Source organism: Belonocnema kinseyi, chromosome 6, assembly GCF_010883055.1.
Source record: "Belonocnema kinseyi isolate 2016_QV_RU_SX_M_011 chromosome 6, B_treatae_v1, whole genome shotgun sequence".
Classification (NCBI taxonomy): domain Eukaryota; kingdom Metazoa; phylum Arthropoda; class Insecta; order Hymenoptera; family Cynipidae; genus Belonocnema; species Belonocnema kinseyi.
In genome coordinates, this window is record NC_046662.1 from 81,415,789 (window position 1) to 81,438,356 (window position 22,568).

The window sequence follows — 22,568 nt, forward strand, 5'->3', positions numbered from 1 at the left end:
AAATTAAACGGAGTGCAGATTTTTAAAGAGTTTCAAATAAAATTTTGAACGTTTGTAATGATTTGGAAATGTTTCATGATAATAATGAAAAAAATTCTTAAGATTCATGTGCAAAATTGTAATAATATTTTAAATTTTAAACATCAATTACAAGAAAACATTTTTAAAGATTTTTAAACGTTTCAAAAAAATTCCAAAATTTTTAGCGAAGAATTGTGAAGAGCTCAAAACAATTTTGAAAAAAATTCGAATCTTTTTAAAATATATTTCGAAGGTTTAGAAGTAGATTTTTTCAGTGGTTAACTCGAATTTTTAATATAAATTGAGACACGTTTGAAATATTGAATTTTTGGAAATAGAAAAATATAACTTCGAATTTCGAACATTCACCTTGACTGTCGGATACATTTTTGTACAAAAAAAAGAGATATTTTTTTTAATTGTTATAATCTAAGAAAATAATTTATGTCTCAATTTGAGAACATTTTTCTTAATTTATTTATTATTTATAGTGGTAGAAAATTTATCTCCTTTAATTGAAGATTCAACTATTTTTTTAGAAAATTCGTCGTTTTGTATGAATTTCACTTTCTTTCGTTTGAAATTACCTGGTTAAAAGTTTAACTACTTTGCTGAAAATTCTTTTTTTTTTGTTCTAATATTTGATATAAATTTAACGGTTTTGTTGAAACATCATATTTTTGGATTTAAAAATTAAACTATTTTGTAGAAAATTAGTTTTATTTTCATATAAATTCAAATTCTGGTTGAAAATTCATCATTTTTGGTTCAGGATTCAAATTTTTTTTGAAAATTCATCTTTTCGCTTAAGTTCAACATGTTTTCTGATTTAAATTATAATCTTTTCTGGCTGAAATATCAATCATGCATTATATTTTTTATCAAGAATGAATCTTTTTTGGATGAAAATTTTACTATTTGGTTGAAAATTAACATTGTTTACATTGCTGATTTGCCATGTGTGAAATTTTGAAACATGTTTTTCTAAAATACTTCTAAAAATAATTCAAACTATTTTTTCTAAAAGACTTTTTTTCACGTTTTGGGTTTGAAAATAATTGACACGTATTTTTTTATTTTAACGTGATACTCGAAAATCTGGATACATGGTTTTTCAAAATTTATTTATCGGGAAAAACCATTTGTTTTCAATCGCTCACTGTTGTTCTTTCATAACAATATAATTCATTTTTATAAACAATTTTATTTATTTTGAACTTGGAACATTTTTTCTCCAATTTTTTCACCTTAAAACTGTTGTTCAAGATTCTTAAATATGGAGGAAAAGTTCGAGTTCCATTTTCAAATTTTTCGTACATCATTGAGAATCTTGAACAAAAATTTTAAGGTAAAAAAGTGGGAGAAAAAATGTTTCAAGTTCAAAACAAATAAAATTGTTTATAAAAATGCATTATATTGTTATGAAAAAAAAACAGTGAGCGATTGAAAACAAATGATTTTTCTCGATTACAAAATTTTGAAAGATCATTTGTTGAGATTTTTGAGTATCACATTGAAATAAAAAAATACGTGTCCACTATTTTCGAACACAAAACGCGAAAAAAAATGTTTTGCAACAAAAAAATTTTATTTTATTTTGTATTAAAATATTTTCCTCAAAGACGTAAAACTAAATGCGCGCTTTTTGATTATTCTAGGCTCTTTTAAGTTGAATGGAGAGTTTTTCCAGAAGAAAAATCCAAAGTCGGTCAAGAATGTTACTTTTGCAAGTTATTGTGAACCTTGTTTTTTGATATAGCGTCATTTCATACGGCAATGCAAACTCGGTATAATACAGGGGATTGCCGAAAACCTTCTTACCCTCGTCTATAGGCCTGGCTGCCTTTCCATTATTAGATAATGAGCTTCCAGAATACACGCAATTATTAACTAGGTCTATTCTCTCTTTGTCTAAGACAATTTTGCATACAGTTTTCTCATCAGGTATTTCAAATAAAATAATTTTTGTTTTATTCATGTTAATCTTAAGAAACATGATCTTCATACTAAAGCTGCGAATAATGCGTATTGAGCGTTACGCTTTGCGGTTTTAAATTCCTGCGTTCCCTCATGCGCGGGGGATTCCAGCCGCCCGTCAGTCAGCCGAGACAGGTACAAGTATAGGTGCAGGAAAGTAAGGCACCGAGAGCGGGCTATAGGGATGAGGAGGATCTTATCGCTCTGCAGCCCTCCTCTGGATTCTAGATTGTTTGAGTGCCTTGCTCGTATTGCCGATGCGCATAATTTCTCTGGATACAATTTGTTCGAGAGCTCAAGGAATTTCGTTTCACTCTTTACTGCTTTCTTGCATTCCAGGATTAGAGATTTTATTTTTGAGGGTCACAAGGTTTCAGAGAGATCTATTCAAGGTAAAAGGCTAAGTGGGGCAGTGTGGGGTAAAGCGGGACTGGACATTTTATAAAAAATAATACGGAAAAATAGCGATCCGCGTTATGGATAGTTTGAATAATTCTTATTGAGGTTTATCCTAATGGGCAATACAGCATGGCTAGGCGTGAATCTCAAATAATGCAAAAATTGTGTTAAGATTATTTAGCAATTTTTCAATTTACATTTGTATTTTGGGACAGTTCTGCATAACACGACATTTGCGTTCTTTTTACTTATAATTCGTAAACGAAATCAACTGAAATTTGGACAATTTACTAAACTGTACCTTGATATAAATTCCGAACAGAGATAATTCTAGAATATATGTTATTTTATTAAAATAAAATGTTGAGAATGTAAAGTAAAGCCCGAGATATGAAGTCAAATTTTGAAAATTCAGTCTTAACCAGGAGCGTTAAGGAAAATTTTGACTTTTACGGTGGTTCAAAAATTTCAATTTTCCTATATTGTGCTCTAGAAATTAATTTTTTTTTCGTTCTAAAGGTGTTTGTTAGGTTTACTTAGTTCCGAATCCCACTTTCAAAAGATTTGAAAACAACAGACATTGTTTTAGGAAACGTTTAATTTTTTAACCAAAATCATGAATCTTCAACAAATAATTGAATTTTTAACTACAAGAGATCAATTTTCAGCAAACTAGTTGAATTGTCGACCAACAAGGTTGTTTTCCATCCAAAAGTGGAATAATTGAATGTTCTGTTGAAAAAATTAATTTTCAACTAAAAATAAAGAGTTTTCAACCAAATATTTCAACTGAGAATTTCATTCTGACATTAAAAACTAAGCTTTCAAAAAACCAGTAATTAAATTCTCAACCTAAAAAATGAATTTTCAACCAAATAATTAAATTTTTAACCAAAAATGATATATTTTGAACGACAAATAGAATGATTAAGTTTGCAATTAAAAAATTATTTTCAAACGAAGAAATATAATTTTCGGCAAAATATTTAAATTTGGAGCACAATACAAATTTCGCAGCAAACCTTAACAATATTTTTATTTGAAATCAAAAACAATTAAATTCAATCGAAAAGATGAATTTGTAACCTATTAGTTGAATTTTAAACTAAAAAATCTAAAAATTGAACTGAAATATTTAATCAAAAAGAAACGAATTTTCGGCACTAAAAAAGATTTTTTTTCAACTAAAAATGGTATGGTTAAATTTTCAATTTAAATTAATTGTAAGCCGGAAAAATTAACATTCAATCAAAAATAGTTCATTTTCATGCATTTGTGTTTTGAACCAAAAAAGATTTTAAAAATTTTGAATTAAAGAGGTGAATTTGTAAATAAAATGATGAATCTTCAAGTGGTATAGTTAAATTTTCAGTTTAAGAAATTAATTTTTGAAAAAAAAACGAATATTCAACTTTGCAAATAATAAATAATTTTGATCTAATTTTGGTATCAAATTGAGAAACTGACAATTGCTGTGTGACTGCGTGACTTAAAGTAGTCAACTTTTTAACAATCACCTGAAAATAGTTCCTTACTGCTTAAATTGAAAGCAGTGAGAACATCGAGGTGAAATGGTTCAATGAATCAAATCATTAACACTATTTACTGATTTGCAATGTAACCTAACTAATTTTGATAACTAGAAATGGGTCACTGATTGAAACCAAAGTATTTTCACTGAAAATCAGTGAAATCTCACTGATTCAAAGATAGAGAGCGCTGATGTTTCCTGGAAGCTGGTTTGAAAAATGTTTTCCTACCCAATTTTGCATCCCAAGTCGGCCCTATTCTGTGCTATTTAGAATATATGAGAATTAAGGGACCTACGGCAAATAAAGGATTTTTTAGGTCGATCTACCTGCGCCTTCCTGTCGAGTCCTTAATTGTCCATTTAACGTGTCGGGTGAACCTTACAACGATTAGCACTCCGGATTGACGAATAAATTTTCCTGCAAGAGGAGATTTGCTTTCAGAGAGCTGTTGAAAAAACAGTGGATGTTCACATTCAAGGACAGATAAATTCACATTCTAGGAATGCTCGAAGAATTCCTTCAGGATTCGAGAGTAGAGAATCCTCAGGGCGCATTAGAGCTTTATCGCTCGAACAGGTGTATCTCTGATCCAGAGAGGTGCCGCGATGTCCAGTGATTCCTGAGAGAGGCCACCCAGGTAGCGGAATTGTCTCTGTCATTTGATAATCTGGGATCGGAAATAGTATCAGCGAGGGAGATTTTTGAGACTCATCTCGAAAGGAATTAAGAAGACGGTGGATTTTCTTCTTCAAAGGAAATCGTTAGAGTATTTGTGTAGTTAGGTGTTACCCCTTTGGGGGTAAGAAGGGATTAGACAGACGACCCCACAGTGAGGTAACACTTATGCAATGTCTGGATTCTGAAATTCTTAATGGGAGGTAAAAGAGGGATAATGACTTTGGTAGAAAAGATGATTTGTGGTCTCTTGGGACTTATGTTAGAATCATCAGCAGAGGATTGTAGTAAGGATGATTTTTCAATCTTTGGAAAACGCTTTCCTTTTTGGACAATTTATATTGAATGTTATTTAATCAATCAATCGTTATTTTAGTTTCAAAATTATGATCAGAATAAGATATTTATTATTATCACCAATTCAGGGTCTGGGCCAAGTAAGGGGCCAAATAAGGGTAGAAAAGATGAATGTACAAACAAAAAAGATGACTTGGATTTTTAACAAAATAATTAATTTTTTAAATAAAAAATTGAATCCGTAACTTACGAACAGGAATTTTCAACCAAATGTTTAGATTAGGAAAAAAAATAAAGTTCATCAAGAAAGATTTTAATTTTCAACTAAATAGTCGCATTTTCAAGACAAAAAGACAGTTGAATTGTCAATGCAAAAGTTAATTTCCAACTTAGAAAGATAGAAACCTAGAAAGTTGATTTTTCTATAAAAAAATACATTTTCAACAAAGAAGATTAATTTTTTTACCAAAAAGTTGAATTTTCAACAAAATACACGAATTGTCTACCGAACAGTAAAATTTTCAACTTTTAGAAGATACATTTTTAATCAAAAATAAAATAGTGAAAGTTTCGAATAAAGGAATTAATGTTTAAACATAAAGAAGAATTTGTAACAAAATACATTCATTTTCATCCAAATTGTTGAATTTTTATGTCAAAAGGACGAATTATCTATACAAAACAATTGAATTTGCAACGCAAACGTATGATTTTCCAACAAAAAAGTTAACTTTAAAATAATAAGTTTAATTTTCTACCAAAATATGTAGCTAAATTTTGAATCACAAATTTTAATTTTCAACGAATAAATAAAACAAAAAAGTTGATTTGTAAACAAATAGTTTAATGTTCAATAAAAGTATAAATCTTTGGAAAAAAAAGATAAATTTGTTACAAAATATTTAAAATAAATCCATGTAGTTAGTTTTTCAACCAAAAAAGATGAATTCTCATCGAAATATGTAATCGCTGAAATTTCGATAAATACATTTTTTAATTTGAAGTAAAAAACCGTTCAGTTTAAAAAAAAGATGAGTTTTTAACCGAATAGTTGAATTTTCATACAAAAAGATGATTTTTAACTAAGTAGATTAATTTTCTACCATAAAGAAAAATTTAAACAAAAATACATGCATTTTAACCATATATTTAAATTTTTAAATGACAAAGGTCAATTTAAAAACCAAAAAGTTGAATATTTAAGTAAAAAAAATAATTTCCCACCAAAAATGAAACAAATTTTCAACAAAATTGTTAAATTTTCAACTAAAGATATAATTCTTTAGCAAACAAAAAACTTTAATTTTTACGAAATTAGGTCAACTTTCAACCAAGTAATGGAATTTTTACCAACAAAGATGATTTTTTAACAAAAAAATATAACTGAGGAATTTTGATCCCAAAAGAATTAACTATTAATCAACAATAGTTGAATTTCCTTATTGGATTTAGCAATCATTTATCTTTATCACATTTGTTTCCACTTTCAATTTCAAGAAATTTTCGTTTTTTTCAATTATTGTCACTATTAAAATTTCAGAAAAAAAAGACAACTCACGTGAATTTCGAAAAAGTGGAAGCAGAAGTGAAAGTGAGAAAGATATATAATTGTACCTCTGGAGAAAATAAAGCAATTCTTCTTGAAAAATTAACGAAAGTCTGTAATATCTAAGGTATTTTCCAATTTAGTAAGTTTTTGTTTAACTATACTGTTGCAGAGCCATTTTTTCTTTAATTCGCAAACTTCATCTAAGTTCCCAACCATCCTCCCTCTTTTACCAACCATATTTTTTGGCGCTTTTTACCACAGATTTCGAACTTTTTCATTTATTAGATCTACAAATTAATTAGGTGGTTTTACTTTGATGTCTTATAACTTTTGGTCAAACTAGAATTTTTATCGCCTCAAGGTAATTTTAAAGAGCGAAATTTATGCTTTAAACCACATTTTAATAGGTGGCGGCCCTGAGAACTTCACCTCGAAAATCATTAGTAAATAAAATGGTGTTCGACAAGGAAAATTTTAAACACTGCATTCTGTTTATATTTCAATTTTTAAAAAAATGCAGCTCAGGCAACCGAAATGATTTGGTCAGCCTTAAGAGAAGGTGGATTGACACATAAGACATGTAAAAAGTAGTTCCAGAGATTTCACTATTGTGATTTTTGAATTGATTGCGAAAATTATGCAGTTCTCAGATGTTCCTGGTCGGAATCCATTGTCTTCACTTATTATATTTGAGGTTAAGTCCCTTTAAAATACGTTGAAAGAAAAAAAATTCAGTTTGACAATGGCCCTCACGAAAAAGAAGTATTGGTAAGTACTGAGTCCTATACTTACCAATACTTCTTTTTTCATACGAGTCAAGTTCCAAGGCATCGAAGTAACGGCAAAAAATAACTTGTTGACTTAATAAATTTTGTGATCTTTATTTATTTATTATAAGAGTTGCAGCAATGCAGAACGAAAGGGAAAGATTTTTCCGTTTTTTAAAATTTCTAAACATTTAATAAAATGTTACAAATCAGCTACTTGAATTTCAGGGCAGTGGGTGAGTCGCATAAGGTATTGGAAAAAGACGCCACGCCGACGCGCGTCTGCCACGAGAAGCCACGAGCCGTCGCGTGGGACTCCAATGCTGAATGCTCGAATGCGCTCTCCATGCCACCCGTCTCGCCGACTGTCTGGGCGTAGTGCACTCACTCACGTCAAAATCCCACAAGTTTCGAAGGCTTATCTTATCCACACACTCCGAAGCTCCAGATTTCGAGACTTCCAACCCATGGATTGATTTAGGGTGTGACAAATTTTCAAATTTTTGACAAGGGACGAGAAAGTCAGGTAAAAACACTCGCTCTTAGCCACACTCTCCTTCCAAAAGAAAAAAGAATTCCTCATGTAAAATTAAAAAAAAGACCATATGTGGGTCATTACAAAATTTTGAGAATTGCGAGTGAAGATAGTCTTCCTCGTGATGAGTAATTATCATGTTTTATACCTAAAAAAAGTACTTGTAAACCAAACAAGAACGAATCCGGAGTGGAGCGATTAGGGCCATCATTCCCCCTGCCCCCCACCCAGATTTATGAAACCAAATTTAAAACTTGAAAATTTGAATATCAGTTGCAGAAAGTACTTTAATTTCCTTGGCAAATTTGTACCCCATAATTATCAGACCTACTTTTTGTTCTTTTCTGAAATTTTGAATAACTACTTCCCTCTTTTAAGTTCTCTGAGTTTCGTCCTCCAACAAAATAGAAATATTTTGAACCAAACAGCTTTACTTTTAACAAACAAAAAATATTTTTTACCAAAAAGGCATATTTTAAACAAAATGCATCAATTTTAACCAAATAGGTGAATTTTTAACCAAAAAAGATAAATATTCAAGCAAATAGTTGAATTCTTAGTCTTCTTAGCCCACAATAGAATATTTAAATTTTTTTATCGAAAAACAACAATTTTCAATTTAGAAAAGAACATTTTTTACAAAAAAGGTAAAATTTTCGACAATAAAATATCTACGAATTTTCAACAGTAAAAAATGAAGTTTTTACCAATATGTTTGAATTTCCTACCAAATTGTTTAACTTTCAAGACATAAAGATGAATTTTCTAAAAAAAACGATTGAACTCTCAACCCGAAATTATGAATTTTTAACATAAAGTTAATTTCCAAATAAAACTATGGATCTTCAATAACAAAAATTATTTTTAATGAATTAGTTTAGCTTTCAACCAAAGAATTAAATTTATTACCAAGAAGATTAATTTTCTTCTAAAAAGTACGGATTTTTAAGCAAATAGTTGAATTTTTAGTCTTTTTGGGCCAAAATAGAGTATTTGAATTTTCATTTAAAAAAATACTAATTTTCAAATTGTTAAAAAGTAATGGAAAATATTTTTCTTAGCGCTCTATTTGGCAGTGTATCCATATTTTTAATTGTATTCTTATTTTAATAGAAAATATTGAGCAGAAAATGGTTTATTTTTCTCTTATTAATACTTACACAGAAATATAATTATTGATTTTTAATTTTTTTATAACCATTAAAATGTTTCAGGAACAGACTTTTAAACATAATAAGCACCTTTAGAACTAAAATATTTATCTCTAGTTGTAGTTTTTAGATTCATCAACTTAATTAAAAAACATTTTGCTGTATTTGTTGTTGTCTGTATGAGCAATTTGGGAAAATCAACTTTTGTATTGGTGCAAAAACCGCCGCTAATTAGTCGAAATTTTAAAAATTAACATCCAGATTTAACGGCTTAATATCCAGAGATTGCTGTCCCAAATTTAAAATCCAAGATGAAAAATGGTATAAAGCATTTTTCTCAGTGGACCTTAAATTTTTTTCAAATCAGAAAAATTTGTATAAGTCAATTTCCTCTAAGAAATAACACATTTCGTCCCCAAGAGATTATGCGACTTTAAGTGTAGAGCTACCTGATTTAAAATGGATTGAGTCTATTATTTAAAAAATTATATTAATAGAAAATATTTAATACACCTTAATATTTGAATGTATTTTTGTGGATATGAAATAATTTATAAGCGGATGACTCGATTTTTAATTTTATCAAAGTCACCCACGTGTATCGTCCCTCTTAACCGGACGTATCATTCTCCTTCGACGTTCGGGGACCCCTGCCGTACGTGGGTATCTTGTTCTCAGTTTTTGGGCGTTCGCCAAACAAAACCCGTAAATACATGTCCCTCACGTAGGAGGTTGGTAAATACGTGTGCACTCGTTACGTGGAAAAACGAATTGAATGTTATGGTCCTAACGGCAGTTTACTTTTAGTTATCGAGGATGTAGGACTTTGTGGGTTTCCTAATACATGTAGGCTGCTCCTACGATTTGGCACCAACAATTTGGCGGACACTGTCACCTTCTTCGATCAAACGACTTCCTCTCATTATTTTACTTCTTGCTGACATTCAACTTGTCACTGCAAAATAGATCATGAACATGTATACATTTCTCACGTTCTCTTTTCTTTGTTCAATGCTACAAAAGACATTATTCCCAATGAAAATTTATATGCTACTGTGCTAAACTCTGCAGAAGACAGGACAAAAATAAGTAGAATAAAAATAAAAACGAAGGATTGGTGGGGAAACCACTTTACAATAGATATGGAAAAATTCAGAAGCTTTTAACTGCATTATTTCGCAAAAAGAAAGAAAGATTTGCCAGGAGGTTAGCCAAATAGCCGTATTAAACTTTTATATCAAACCTTGTTAAGAGTATAATTTTAACATCTCTATACATTAATCTTTTCTGGTATTGCTGCTGGATATGATAGAATATTCAACTCTTGACCATTAAAATTTACCATTAGCATCTTAAAATTAAAATGATTTTATTGAATTAATAATAGTTAAAGCTATAATTAGTTTACGATATAGCGGAAACGTTAAAAATTTAACATTTTCTCTTCACTGATATTTAGAGACATTGGAACGATTGATGAAAAATTTTTAACCTTAATACCTTCTTATTAAACACAAATTCACAACATTCATTTTAGACAATTATTTTTAAAAGTTAGAATTTGAAAACTTCACAAATCAAAATAAATAAAAACCGTAACCCACAATTTGAAACAAATGCGAGACCAAAGCAGAGATAACGTTTTGAATTAAAAATGATCAACTTTTGGTTATTTACTCTTGGAAAATGTTATGTGAAATGAAACTTCCTTAAATATTTATAAATAGTGCAAAACAAACCCTTTGTGTCAATCTATATTGTTTATAAAGTTGTTCACTTTAATTCTAATACATGAAAATACAAATGTGCCCATTTTTCCCTCTCATATATAAATTGATTATTATTAAAAAGGAAACTTCGTCAGACAGTACAGTATCCTTGTCGAAATAGTATGCCAACAAAAATAATCAAAATTTGTTGCCGATTTTCAAGTTCATTAAGATTATCTACTGCAAATAATTATCTGTTGTAGGGTAGTTTTCCCCTGTTTCTTAAATTGTATTTCAATTCATGTACCATTTTAAACAGAATGGGACTATTGAGAATTACATCACACTGTGAGTGGAAGAGAGGGGGCAACAGTTTTGTGGCGATTTCTGACGTAGGAGAGAAAGGTTAACGCAGAATTTGCCTTGACACATGGAAATAAGAAATTTTTGAAATAGTTAATAAATGAAAATTAGACATTTTATTTTACAAGTAAAACATTTAATACTAAGTAGAGAATTCACTCTTGCTCCTAGTTTTGTATTTACCTCTTTCCTAAACAATCACTCCCCTTTTTCCTCTTTTTTTCCAAGAAACTTTCCCTTTTTTTCGCCTAAATGTGAACTGAATTATTAAAACCCAATAAAAAAAGCCAACTATTTTTCTATGAAAGTTTATTAAATTAAATTTAAAAGTCTAAAATTATATTTTTGGCTTAAAATTAACCTCCTTTGGATAAAAATGCATCTACTTGTCTAAAGATTGGACTATTTTGTTCAAAATTCGTTTTTTGTTTTTTAGTTAAAAATTAATTTTCTCAACTGAAATATTAATTGAGCCATTTTCAGGTGAAAATTAATCTTTTTCAGTTGACAATTAACTATTAAATTTCTATTAAATTTAAAATTTATTTAATTAGTTAAAGATTAAAATATCTTTAAAGAAGTTTTTTATATAATTTTTTTTAACTTAACATTCAACAATTGCACTATTGGTAGAAAATTAACCATTTCTATTTGAAATTTCAACTATTAGAATGAAACTTCATCTACTATATATTAAAAATTATTTTGGATAATTTCAGATCCATTTCTTCTTAAAAATATAAATATTTGGTTAAAAAATGATTTATTTATTGTTTAAACATTAAAATTTAACTGTTTTATACGAAATTCGCATTTTTTTAAACTTTAACAATTTGGTTGTAATTCATTTTTCACTTTGGACTTTGGACAAATTTTTCTTGGTTGCAAATTCAACTCATTTGTTTTAATTTACGCTTTTCCAATGAACATTACACATTTTTCTGTTTTTAAATGCGTTTGGTTGAAAATCTGTCTTTTTTCTTTGGATATTCAACTTAATTGCTAAAAATCTGTATTTTTTAGTTAAATTCAATTGTACTTTATTTAAAATTAAAATCTTTTTTATAGAAATATCAACTATTAAAGTTAAATATTTAATCAATTTGTCAAAAATTCTACTATTTTGTTAAAATTTTCTATTTATTTTTTAATTTGACTGTTTTAAAATTATATGGAAAATTCGTGGAAAATTTAATTTTTTTTAAATTCAACTATTTTGCTGAAAATTCAATTATTTAGTTGAAAATTCGAATGTTTTTTGAAAATTTAATCATTTAGTTGAAAACTTAACTATTTGCATTCAAAATTAATTATTTTGTTCAAAATATCAACTTTTAATCATAAAGTATTTACACAAGAACGCCTATATAAGAACAGTTTCAGGGGTTGTCTGGAGTTGCCCTTCAGACTAAATCAGTTGTGGAAACGTAAACAGTCTATTATAAACTGGTGGTGACCCATTGTTCATAATGCTACACACTGCCACACGGCTGTGAAACTGCGTGGGCCAGCAGTTCTAGGAAGGATTAAATCAGTCGATCCTATATAGGCATCCCTGTGCAATTATTTGGTTAAAAATTCAACTATTTTGTTAAAAAATTAATTATTTGGTGAACAACTTAAATATATTATTGCAAATTTTTATTTTGTTTCAAATTCAACTGCTTTGTAGAAAATTTAATTATTTCATTGAAAATTCAACTATTTTATTGGACATTTCATTGTTTAGTTAAAAATTCAATTATTTAGTTGAAGACTTAATTATTTAGTTGGAACTCAACTATTTTCAGAACTAATAAGTAGATTTGATACTTATATTTTCAGAACATTAATTTATTTTGTTCAAAATATCAACTATTAAAGTTAAAAATTAAACTTTTTGATTGAAAAATTTAACTGCTTTGTAGTATATTTAATTATTTTATTGGAAATTCAACTATTTTGTTAGAAATTTTAATTATTATATTGAACGTTCAATTATGTTATTGTAGATTTAATTATTCAGTAGATTACTACCATCTTTATATTATATTACCCTGATCAACACTAGAAGATCTTGCAACATTTTTGTGGGTGTGGAAGAGAAGTTGAAGTAATCTAAAGAAGACAGAGTCGTTCATTTTGAAATGTCTTGTATCATCATTTAGCCAGTTTCCGTCTGAAGATCATATTATGATCCTTGCGTGATCCTTCAGTGACGTCCGAGTCAAATCCTTGGGCGCCCTTTGTAATTATTGTTGTGGGCTCTGCGCATATGTAGCGTATCTCTTGGGTACATCTGAGCAAGTAAGCAGTCGAGTCCGAGGGTGCATAATAACTTATTCCAGGCCTTATTATTACGAACCACTGCGGTGGGCCCTGGGCCTCAACGGTCAAGAGCGCCTTGGTTATTACGAAGGTTCCTGTCACTGTCATTTCGACCGCAGCGAAATATCATCATGACGAAGCGTGTCCACTCGAGATTGGAGTGTATTTCTGAGATTTTCCGGAAGTCACGAGATACATGCTATGACCCCAAATTACTAAATCCGTACGCCCATTCACTCGCCTCTTCCTTTCTTGGTAGACCAGATAACGAACCAGATCTGATACCTGTCCAGAACTCTAGAATCTAAAGTGGGAGGACTAGGCGGAAGTCTTCTCGCTTATAAAACCCAAATTGCCCTGACCAAGCTTATTTTCCTATTTATCAAGAACAATTCTGAATAGAAAGTGAAAATAAAGTTGTATTATTATTTCCACATGATTTGAAATTCTACAATTTCAAATTAAAGTTTTAAACAGGAACAATTTTTATAATGAAGTGTTAGAACAGGAATGTTACAAGCATTTTCAATAAATATAAAATGAACATATGCGCAATTTTTGTCTCATGCAATTTTCAAATTAATATAAAAAATTAATAATTATAAAATATTTTCGTAATTCATAATAGGGTAACTGCTACAGTGATTGGCCACAGAAAAAATTTTTGCAGTTTAAAAATTTGTAAAAAGAAAACTATAGGAGACAAACAACATTCTAAAATACATAAACGGATAATAAATTTTATAAATAATAAATTACCGTCGTAATTAAGACCTTAACAGTAACAGAACACTTATATTCAAAGATATAGGCCAATGATTATATGATTGGTCACTGAAATGTGGTGATATGCAGTCAATGTCCATATCAGGTGGATTTTGTAAGCACATTAATTAGCTCTAAAATGTATAATGATCCAAAGCCAAAAAATATTTTCGACATGATTTTCACTCATTATTTGTAAGGCAAATTGAATTAAATCAATTAAAATCCATATGATTTTATTTCAATATATCATAAGTAATAAAACAATAATAATTTTCAACAATCAGACACCCTGGGGGAATTGTTTGCACTTTTTCATATATTTTATTTACTAGTAGTTTTATTTGTTTGTATTCTTTCATATGCACATATTTGAATGAGGTGGCTAATCATTGGTGGGGGTGGGGCATGGCCAAACTTTTTACCTATCCCTATCTATTATCTAACATAATAGAAAAGCAAAGAAGATATTTTACATAATTAATGAAAGTTGATCTCTCAACTATTAACATAGCCAATAATTGTTCAAATGTTGTAAAACTTCTCTAATTTTTTTTTTATAAATAAAAAATATAAATTTCCGATATACAACACTATCATAATGAAAAATTCTTAACAGATTCTAAATCTTCTTTAAAGTAGAATGATTTTTGTTTTAAAATGGCTGCGAACATTTTGTTTTAAAATACTAATACTTAGCTTAAAACGCTAAAGTAACCTTAACCTTTATTGACCCAATTTGTCCGCTTTTATCCGTCAACTTTAAGCACGGACAACCTTGTTAATTATGCTAGAAACAATCCGAAAACGTATTGGCGGTATTTTCAAGTGTGCTCTTGCAGAATCTGACCCGAATTTTTTGAAAAAACCACCCCTTTCCACACTATGTTTCAATTTAAAAAAAAACGTGATTTTTTAAGGTAATTTTTTTAAATCGCAGTTTCGATGCGAAAGACGTCTTGACAATAGCTGAAATCACAAAAACTTCGGCTCAAAATGTCCAAATATTGAAGTTATATACATAGAAAATTAATTTTTTATCATTAAGGGTTTGTAGGACCACCCCTAAAATAACATATTTACGAAAAATCGCTGTTTTACGGATTGTTCTAAAAAAAGTTGTTTCAGCTTTAAAAACCACGAAAAAATGGGGGAAAAATATCACAAACAATAGGAAACATATTTTCTTATGTTATGTAAGGTCAAATATCGCTACTACCCCATAAAATAGCCCAAAGAGGTGAAAATCAGCAGTTTTTCAAAAATACTATTTTCACAACCAAAAATTGCAAATAATTTAGTTCTAAAAATCAATAAAAGTTGAGTTAGGTTGAAATTGTGAAAATCTTAAGAGTATAATTTTACTTTAATGATTTTTTGATAAACATGTTCGAAAGTTTTGTATGCGCTTATGTATGGAACGTCTTTAGCCATTCCTCCAATAAAAGTTTTTCCAGTTCTTACTGCGTGGAGGCCTAGCGTTTATAAAGAACCTTTTTTTTAATTCCTTTTTTATTTTTTTTATTCAAAATTTTTTTTTCAGAAAAATTTGTATAATAGCGATCTACTTTAAATATGTTATTTTAGGGTTGGCCGTACAACCCCTTAATGATGAAAAACGAATTTTCTATGTGTATAACTTTATTATTTGGTTATTTTGAGCCAGAGTTCTTGTGATTTCAGGTATTGTCAAGACCTCTTTCGCATTGAAAATGCGATTTAAAAAAATTACCTTAAAAATCCACGCTTTTTTTTAATTGAAAAATAGTGTGGGAAGGGGTGGTTTTTTCAAAATTTTCGGGTCAGATTCTGCAAGAGCACACTTGAAAATACCCACCAATTAATTTTCAGATCTTTTTCAGCATAGTTAACAAAGTTGCCTGTGCTTAAAATTGACGGACAAAAACGGACAAATTGTGCCAATAAGGGTTAAATTGTCACAAAATTATGAATCTTTAAAATCTAATGATTTTTGTTTAAAAAACGTCAAATGGTAATAAACGCTAATAAAACCGAAAAACGTAATTTTTTATTTGATAATCATTTATTAAATAATTTGAAAGTTTTAATGAACCAAGTACGAGGATTAGAGAGGAAAAATGTGTCTTGATTCACATAATATTTTCTGTGATTTAAAAAATAAATATAAGTGATTATTCGTAAATTTAATTTCAAAAATTTGAGATTTAGAAAAAAATTGCAAGTAACGAAGACCCAATTAGGTTTTTAACCATTATTAATTAATTAATGCATAAAAAAAAAAACAATTTTTTTAATGGAATATCGAAAATCCTATTTTAAATAACTTTCCTTTAATGCAACTTCTCTACGGACGATTTACAATGGTTTAATTCATAATTGAAATGTTCTAACTTGTCTATTATAATTTCCAAATCAAACAAATTCGAGCTGGAAACGTTTTTACTATTATTAATTAATTATGAGTAGTTTAATTATTATTTTGTTTGTTTAATACTGTGTAAAACCAATTATTTTTGAAATTGTGATAAAAAATACTGATAAACTCGATTTAAAATTCCGAAAATGTATCCTGCTATATGATCCTAATGGAACACCATGCCGACCATAAGAACATCCACAGATATTATCGTGAGTTTTGTCTTTTATTTTATGTCATTACTTTGTAGTGTCGAGTTTCCGAATCATCAGTTGGTTACTAAAATTGAATTAATCAATGTGTCTCACTTGGTATCACTTGGAACAACTAGTTACCACTTGATACCACTAGTTTCCATTTGGTGCCACTTGGTACCACTTGGTGCCACATAAAATCAAATCTTTTTTAAAGACAAAATAAATAATGGGAAATAATGATGCACCAAAAAAGTTGCTATTAGTTCAAAAGCACGGTCCTGTAGAAATTAATATTAGCATAGGAAGGCACTGACATTCGACAGGCATAATTGGGCCCTGATGAAGATTCGCGGAGTGTTCGTGGCGAAATAGCAATCACGGTAGTGTATAATCAAGACTCGCCCAAATAAAAGCAGAGCTCAGCTAGGCAAAATGACGTCTAAAAATTTAAATTGGCCTAGATTACTTTCGGCGGGATCTCACGCGCGAAATATGGGACCCACGCCCATACTCAGCTGTACCCTATGAAGAGGCCCACCATGCGAGGACTGCACGGCGGTGGGCCTAAAACCTGTGATTATCTTAAGAAGGGACGGGCCACCGAAAAATTGCCATCGCGAATTCCGCGAGACATTTTTATGGTCTCTGATTGGCGCGTCGGTCGCAAATGTAATTGCCACGAAATATTTAGAATGTCTCGATGGTGGAGACCATTCCACTGCAAGAACAAACCCAATGCCCAAACGGCAAGGTCGGGGCGATTCGAAACGATAATTATGTTCACTGTTGAGAATTAGACATAGCTTTGACTTTTTTGGATATGGGTGAATTTAAGGAGCTTGTAATGATGCATTGAGATGTAAGATAATCTTGTAATTATCTCTTGCTACTTTCTACCTTTCCCTTTTTATTTGTATTATTTATTACATCATTTTCAAAAAAATTCCCGAGTAGATATTACTTTATCTTCTTCTTTAATTTGAATACGAATTTGATAAGAAACTTAATAATTTTAATTAAAGCCTAATTTCATTTAAAAATACAAATAATTTCAAAATAACCCAAATGTAAATTCGAACTAGAGGCTACGCATAAATAACTTGAAGTTGACGTAAATTTTACGGACTAAATTTTTCAGACGATTTGGATGAAGGGAAAGTTTGATCAAATCTGACGTTCTTTTATGATTTAATAAAAAAGTTCCACCTTTCTTTAAGTAGTTTAATTTCAACCGAAAAGATGATTTTACAACGAAATAGTAGAATATTAAACCAAAATAGATTCCCTTTCAACTAAGCAGTTGCATTTTTAACCCAGAAAGACGAAAACCTAATAATGGAACTATCTGTTAAAAAGATCAATTTTTAACCAAGAGGTATAGTTTTTATCAAAAAGGACGAATTATTAACCAAGTGCTACAATTTTATAGAAATCAGTTAAACTTTCAACGAAATTTATATATTGCCTAACAAAAAGTTGAATTTTTAATCTCTAAAAAAGAGCAGTCTTAACACATTTCAGAAAAGCTCAATTTTCTTTTAAGAAAAATAACTTTTAATGTTCAAACAAAAAGTTGAAGTTCACACGAAACAATTAGATTTTCAGTTTTAAGATCTTATTTTGTACCAAAAAACAGATTTTCAACATTACATTTTTAACCTAAAAATATTAATTTTTAACCTAAAAATATTAATTTTTAACATAAAATACGATAGATAATATTTCATCTAAAAGTTATTTCGATTTTAAATAAAAACAGTTTAATTTCACAAAACAGCCAAATTTTTAACAGAATTTTTGAAAACTCAACTATAAAAAGTTCTCTTTTAACCAAGCAGTTGCATTTTTAAAGCCAGAAATATAAAATTCCTACTAAATGAGGAGCTTTATATAAAACAGTTAAATTTTAAACCACATATTTAAATTATCTAAGAAAAAGATGACTTTTCAACCAAAAAGTTAAGGCTTAAAAAGAAGATGATTTCTTAACAAACCGCATTAATTTTTAACTAAATGCTTGAATTTTCAACAAATTTCATACGTTTTCTATCAAATAGTTGATTTTTAAAACTGTGAACAGCAATTTTCACCTAAAATGGAATAGTTACATTTTCATTAAAAAAATTAATTTCGATTTTCAGAAACGAATTTCTTTCTACAAAGCCGTTAAATTTTCTAAAACTTTATTAAACATTTTTGTAAGCAAATTAGGTCAGTTTTCAAATGAAGAGATGAATTTTCATATAAACCTAAGAATTATTAACCTATACTTCAACCACAAAATATTTTTATTTTAAATCAGAAATCGTTTATTTTCACCAAAATAATGCGAATTTTGAACGAAATACTCAAATAATCAACTAAAACAGACTAATTTGTAACCAAACAGTTGAATTTGTAACCAAAAATTAATTTTTTACCAGAAAAGACAAATGTTTAACAAAACGCATACAGTTTGAACGTTGATTTTTCTAATTTAAATACATGATTTTTGAATAATAGAGTTTAATTTTTAATAAGAAAACCAATTCTCTACCTTGTATTTGAATATTGAACTAAAAAATATAAATTTTTGACCAACGATTGTAAAATTTAATTTTAAGTCAAAAAAATTAATTTGTAACCGTGAACAAAATGATTACAAAATGGTTACATTTTTAACCAAACGAATGAATTTTTCAATAAAAGGATCAATCATCAACTGAAAAACACATTTTTAACAAAGTAGTTTGACGTTTGACTACATAATAAAGTTTCTACCAAGTTCTTGAATTTTTCAGTCGAAAATACCTAATCTCTAAAAAAATTGAATTTTGATTCCGAAAATGTGAATTTTCAACAAAAACGAGTTATGTTTAACCAAACAGCTGTATTTCAAACCAAGAATGAATACATTTCTACAGGAAAAAAAGTTCAAACCAAGAGAAAACATAATTTTTGAATTTTCAAGTGAAATATATAAATTTTCAAGGAAGCAGTAATAGAGATTTTGGTAATTCATTAAATAACAAAATAATCATAGGGGTGCCCAAATTCGAAGCGAAGTGCGTTACGTAATTCAAAGATAACCTCTTATTGTGATTTTTATATTTTTATTAAGAACAAAAATTTTATTTTTATAAAAAAACTTTTTATTGCACTTGTGATTCAAATCTAAGCCTCCAAATTCTTCTTGCAATACCAGAGCAGAAAGTGGTAGCAGAAACTGAACAGTAGTAAAAGAGAGCATTTGAGAGTAGAATAAGTTTTTATATGGTCAGGCGAATTCTGAACAGTAGGTGATTGCTCTTCCATAAATTGCTCTTGTTTCATTCTGAACTTCCACTCAGAATAAAATGTTGCAAATTACCTTTTGATGAAATTTTTTGAAAATAAAAGCACACATGCTCTAATGAAATTAAGATAATAAGTACCTTTTTGATCAAGCACCTCGCGAGTACGAAATGAGATTTTAATTCATCATAACCGAAAAAACTTTGCACGCTTAGACAAGCGTAAAATCACGTAATTAATTAATTAATGCTTTTGTAGTTTTTCCACGCCTTAAATTAATTAAAACAAATCTAATTTTTAAGTCAATTATAATACACAAAACTGAATAATTCAATTAATATGCTGGTCCGAGGACTACTGAGAATTTATAGAGGATGACTCTGTGAAGTAATGTCCAAACCTTTGTCAATCTGGAGGTGTTGGCGAATCTCAGCTTATAGAAGGAGGGCAAAAATGTTGCAGACGCTCTCGCCGAAAAAATTAATTAGAACGCAATTATCTCGCGCCGTTTCATTGGCTAGCCTCATTAATTGGCTGAGCGTGTCTAATCCATTGATTGGGCGGTCTATGCGTGAGGCATACTAATAACAAAGTCTGAGAAAATGAGGCTGGGTACAGCATTGGGCTTCATTTGATCAACCGCTGAGTATAATTATGATGAAAGGGAAAGGTAAGAGAGGGCCAAAAGCTGTGCCGTCTAGAGTCCACTCAAAAACTACGTAATACTGCCAGGGGATTGGTGGGGTTAAAGTTTTTTTCTGACGATTCTGGATGTAGTGGGGAGAGGTTAACACAGAATGTGACACCATCATACAAAATTCTTAAAAAATCGAATGCATGTCGTGTAAAAATGTTTGTTCAAAATCTCATTTTTAATATTAATAATAAAGAGATTGGTAACACAAAATCAGAGTACTCACTATCTGTACTTGTTTCCTATCTTCTTCTTTTTAATTTCCTAACCTCTTTTACACACCTTTTGCTGACCATATTTTTCTTCCTAAGAGTTTTTAAATATAGCAAAATAATAAAATCCTTCTGTTAAAAAAAGGCCTCAAATCGAAACTATTTTCGACTTTTTTCAATATCAAAGTACCAATCACATTCTACCCTAAAATCTTTCATCTATATCTGCTGAAAAAAACACCTTCGTATAGCTTTTTTCACTTAAGTTTTTGGCTTGCGATCATAAACGATATTTTAAAATTATGTTATCGCATATTTATAAATAAAAACAGAACGGCTTTTTATAGACATTTCAGTGAAAAATTCTATGTTACAGAGCGATAATGTTACAATAAATCTTTATTTTCATGGAGCAGAACAATTTTTTTAATAAAAACTTTTTTATTGTTATTCAGCCTCTCCTTAGCTCGAGTGCAAGTTTTATATTTTTTAAATGGAAAAATATATTTTTAGTAGCTCTCTAAAGATAATCACACGGAATTTATTAACTTTTTCTATTCAAACTCATTTTCTTCCAATTTAGCAACTCAATATCTCCGGAGTAAGTTTTTTATTTTTTGTCTAAACTGAAAATTAAGATCTTAAACTTCCGTTTCCTATTTCTCGGAACTGGATAATTTCTGTCAATCATACTTTATTGCCGTCGCTTCAGAATCCTACTAAAACTCAACCCTTCCTAACTAAAAAATGAATTCTTCAACTTTGGCTAAATTTCTTTTTTTAGTTAGAAATTCAACTATCAAATTTTAAATTGAGAATTCTTATTAAAGATCCATCTATTTGGTTAAAAATTCAACTACTTTGCTAAAAATTCTTGTTTTTCTTATTAAAAAATAATATTTTTAATTGTGAATTTAACTATTCCATTTTGATTGAAAATTAAACTGTGTTGTAAAATATATTTTTTAAGCTTAAAATTAACTTTATTGTTTAAGATTCGAGATTTTGCTTAAATTTGTCTGTTCTCTTCTATTTTGTTTGAGATTCGTACTTTTCGGCTTAATTCAACTGTTTGTTATTTAAAATTAAAATCTTGTTGTTTGCCATGTCAACTATTACATTTTTCGTTGAGATTTGATCTTTTTTTGTTTAAAAATAATCTTTTTTGTTTTATAAATTCAACTACTTGTTTGATAGTTCAGAATTCGTGCATCTATGTTAAAATTTGTACTTTTTAATTGAATATTGAACTATTTTGATAAATATTCGTCTTCAGTTAAAAATTAGTTTTCTAAAATGAAAATTTAACTATTCTATTTCTGGTTAAAAATGATATTTTCTATCTGGAAACTCAACTATTAAATTTGTAATCAAATATTCATATTTTTGTTGAACATTTAAATACTTGGTTGGAAGCTAAACTTTAAAAGTTACTTTTTTGAATATATCGAATTATTGGTAGAAGATATTGATAGTTTTTAGTTGAGAATTAAATAATTTGATTTAAAATTTATGTATTTAGTTGAAAGTTAGTCTTTTTAAGTTGAAAATTCGATTATTCGTATAGAAAATTCTATTATTCCCATAGAAAATTCTAATATTAAAATATTCTTTTTTTTTCGCAAAAATTAATTTTTTAAACTAAAAATTTTATTATTATTATTATTACACCATTAAGCCATTTCCCTTTCGGGGTAGGCGTGACTCACTCGGCAGGGGAAAGGAGTAGTGTGTGGATGGGATAGAG

General features: G+C 29.0%; 1 protein-coding gene across 1 annotated transcript in view; it reads right to left on the reverse strand.

Annotated features, from left to right (window-relative positions):
- Window positions 1–13,040, reverse strand: part of LOC117175477 (transient receptor potential channel pyrexia-like) — a 179,335-nt gene extending 166,295 nt beyond the window's left edge. Inside the window, exon 1 of the mRNA XM_033365184.1 lies at window positions 13,011–13,040. Within this exon, the coding sequence (XP_033221075.1) occupies window positions 13,011–13,040 (30 nt within the window). The remainder of the gene's footprint in view (window positions 1–13,010) is intronic.
- Window positions 13,041–22,568: the final 9,528 nt, after the last annotated feature.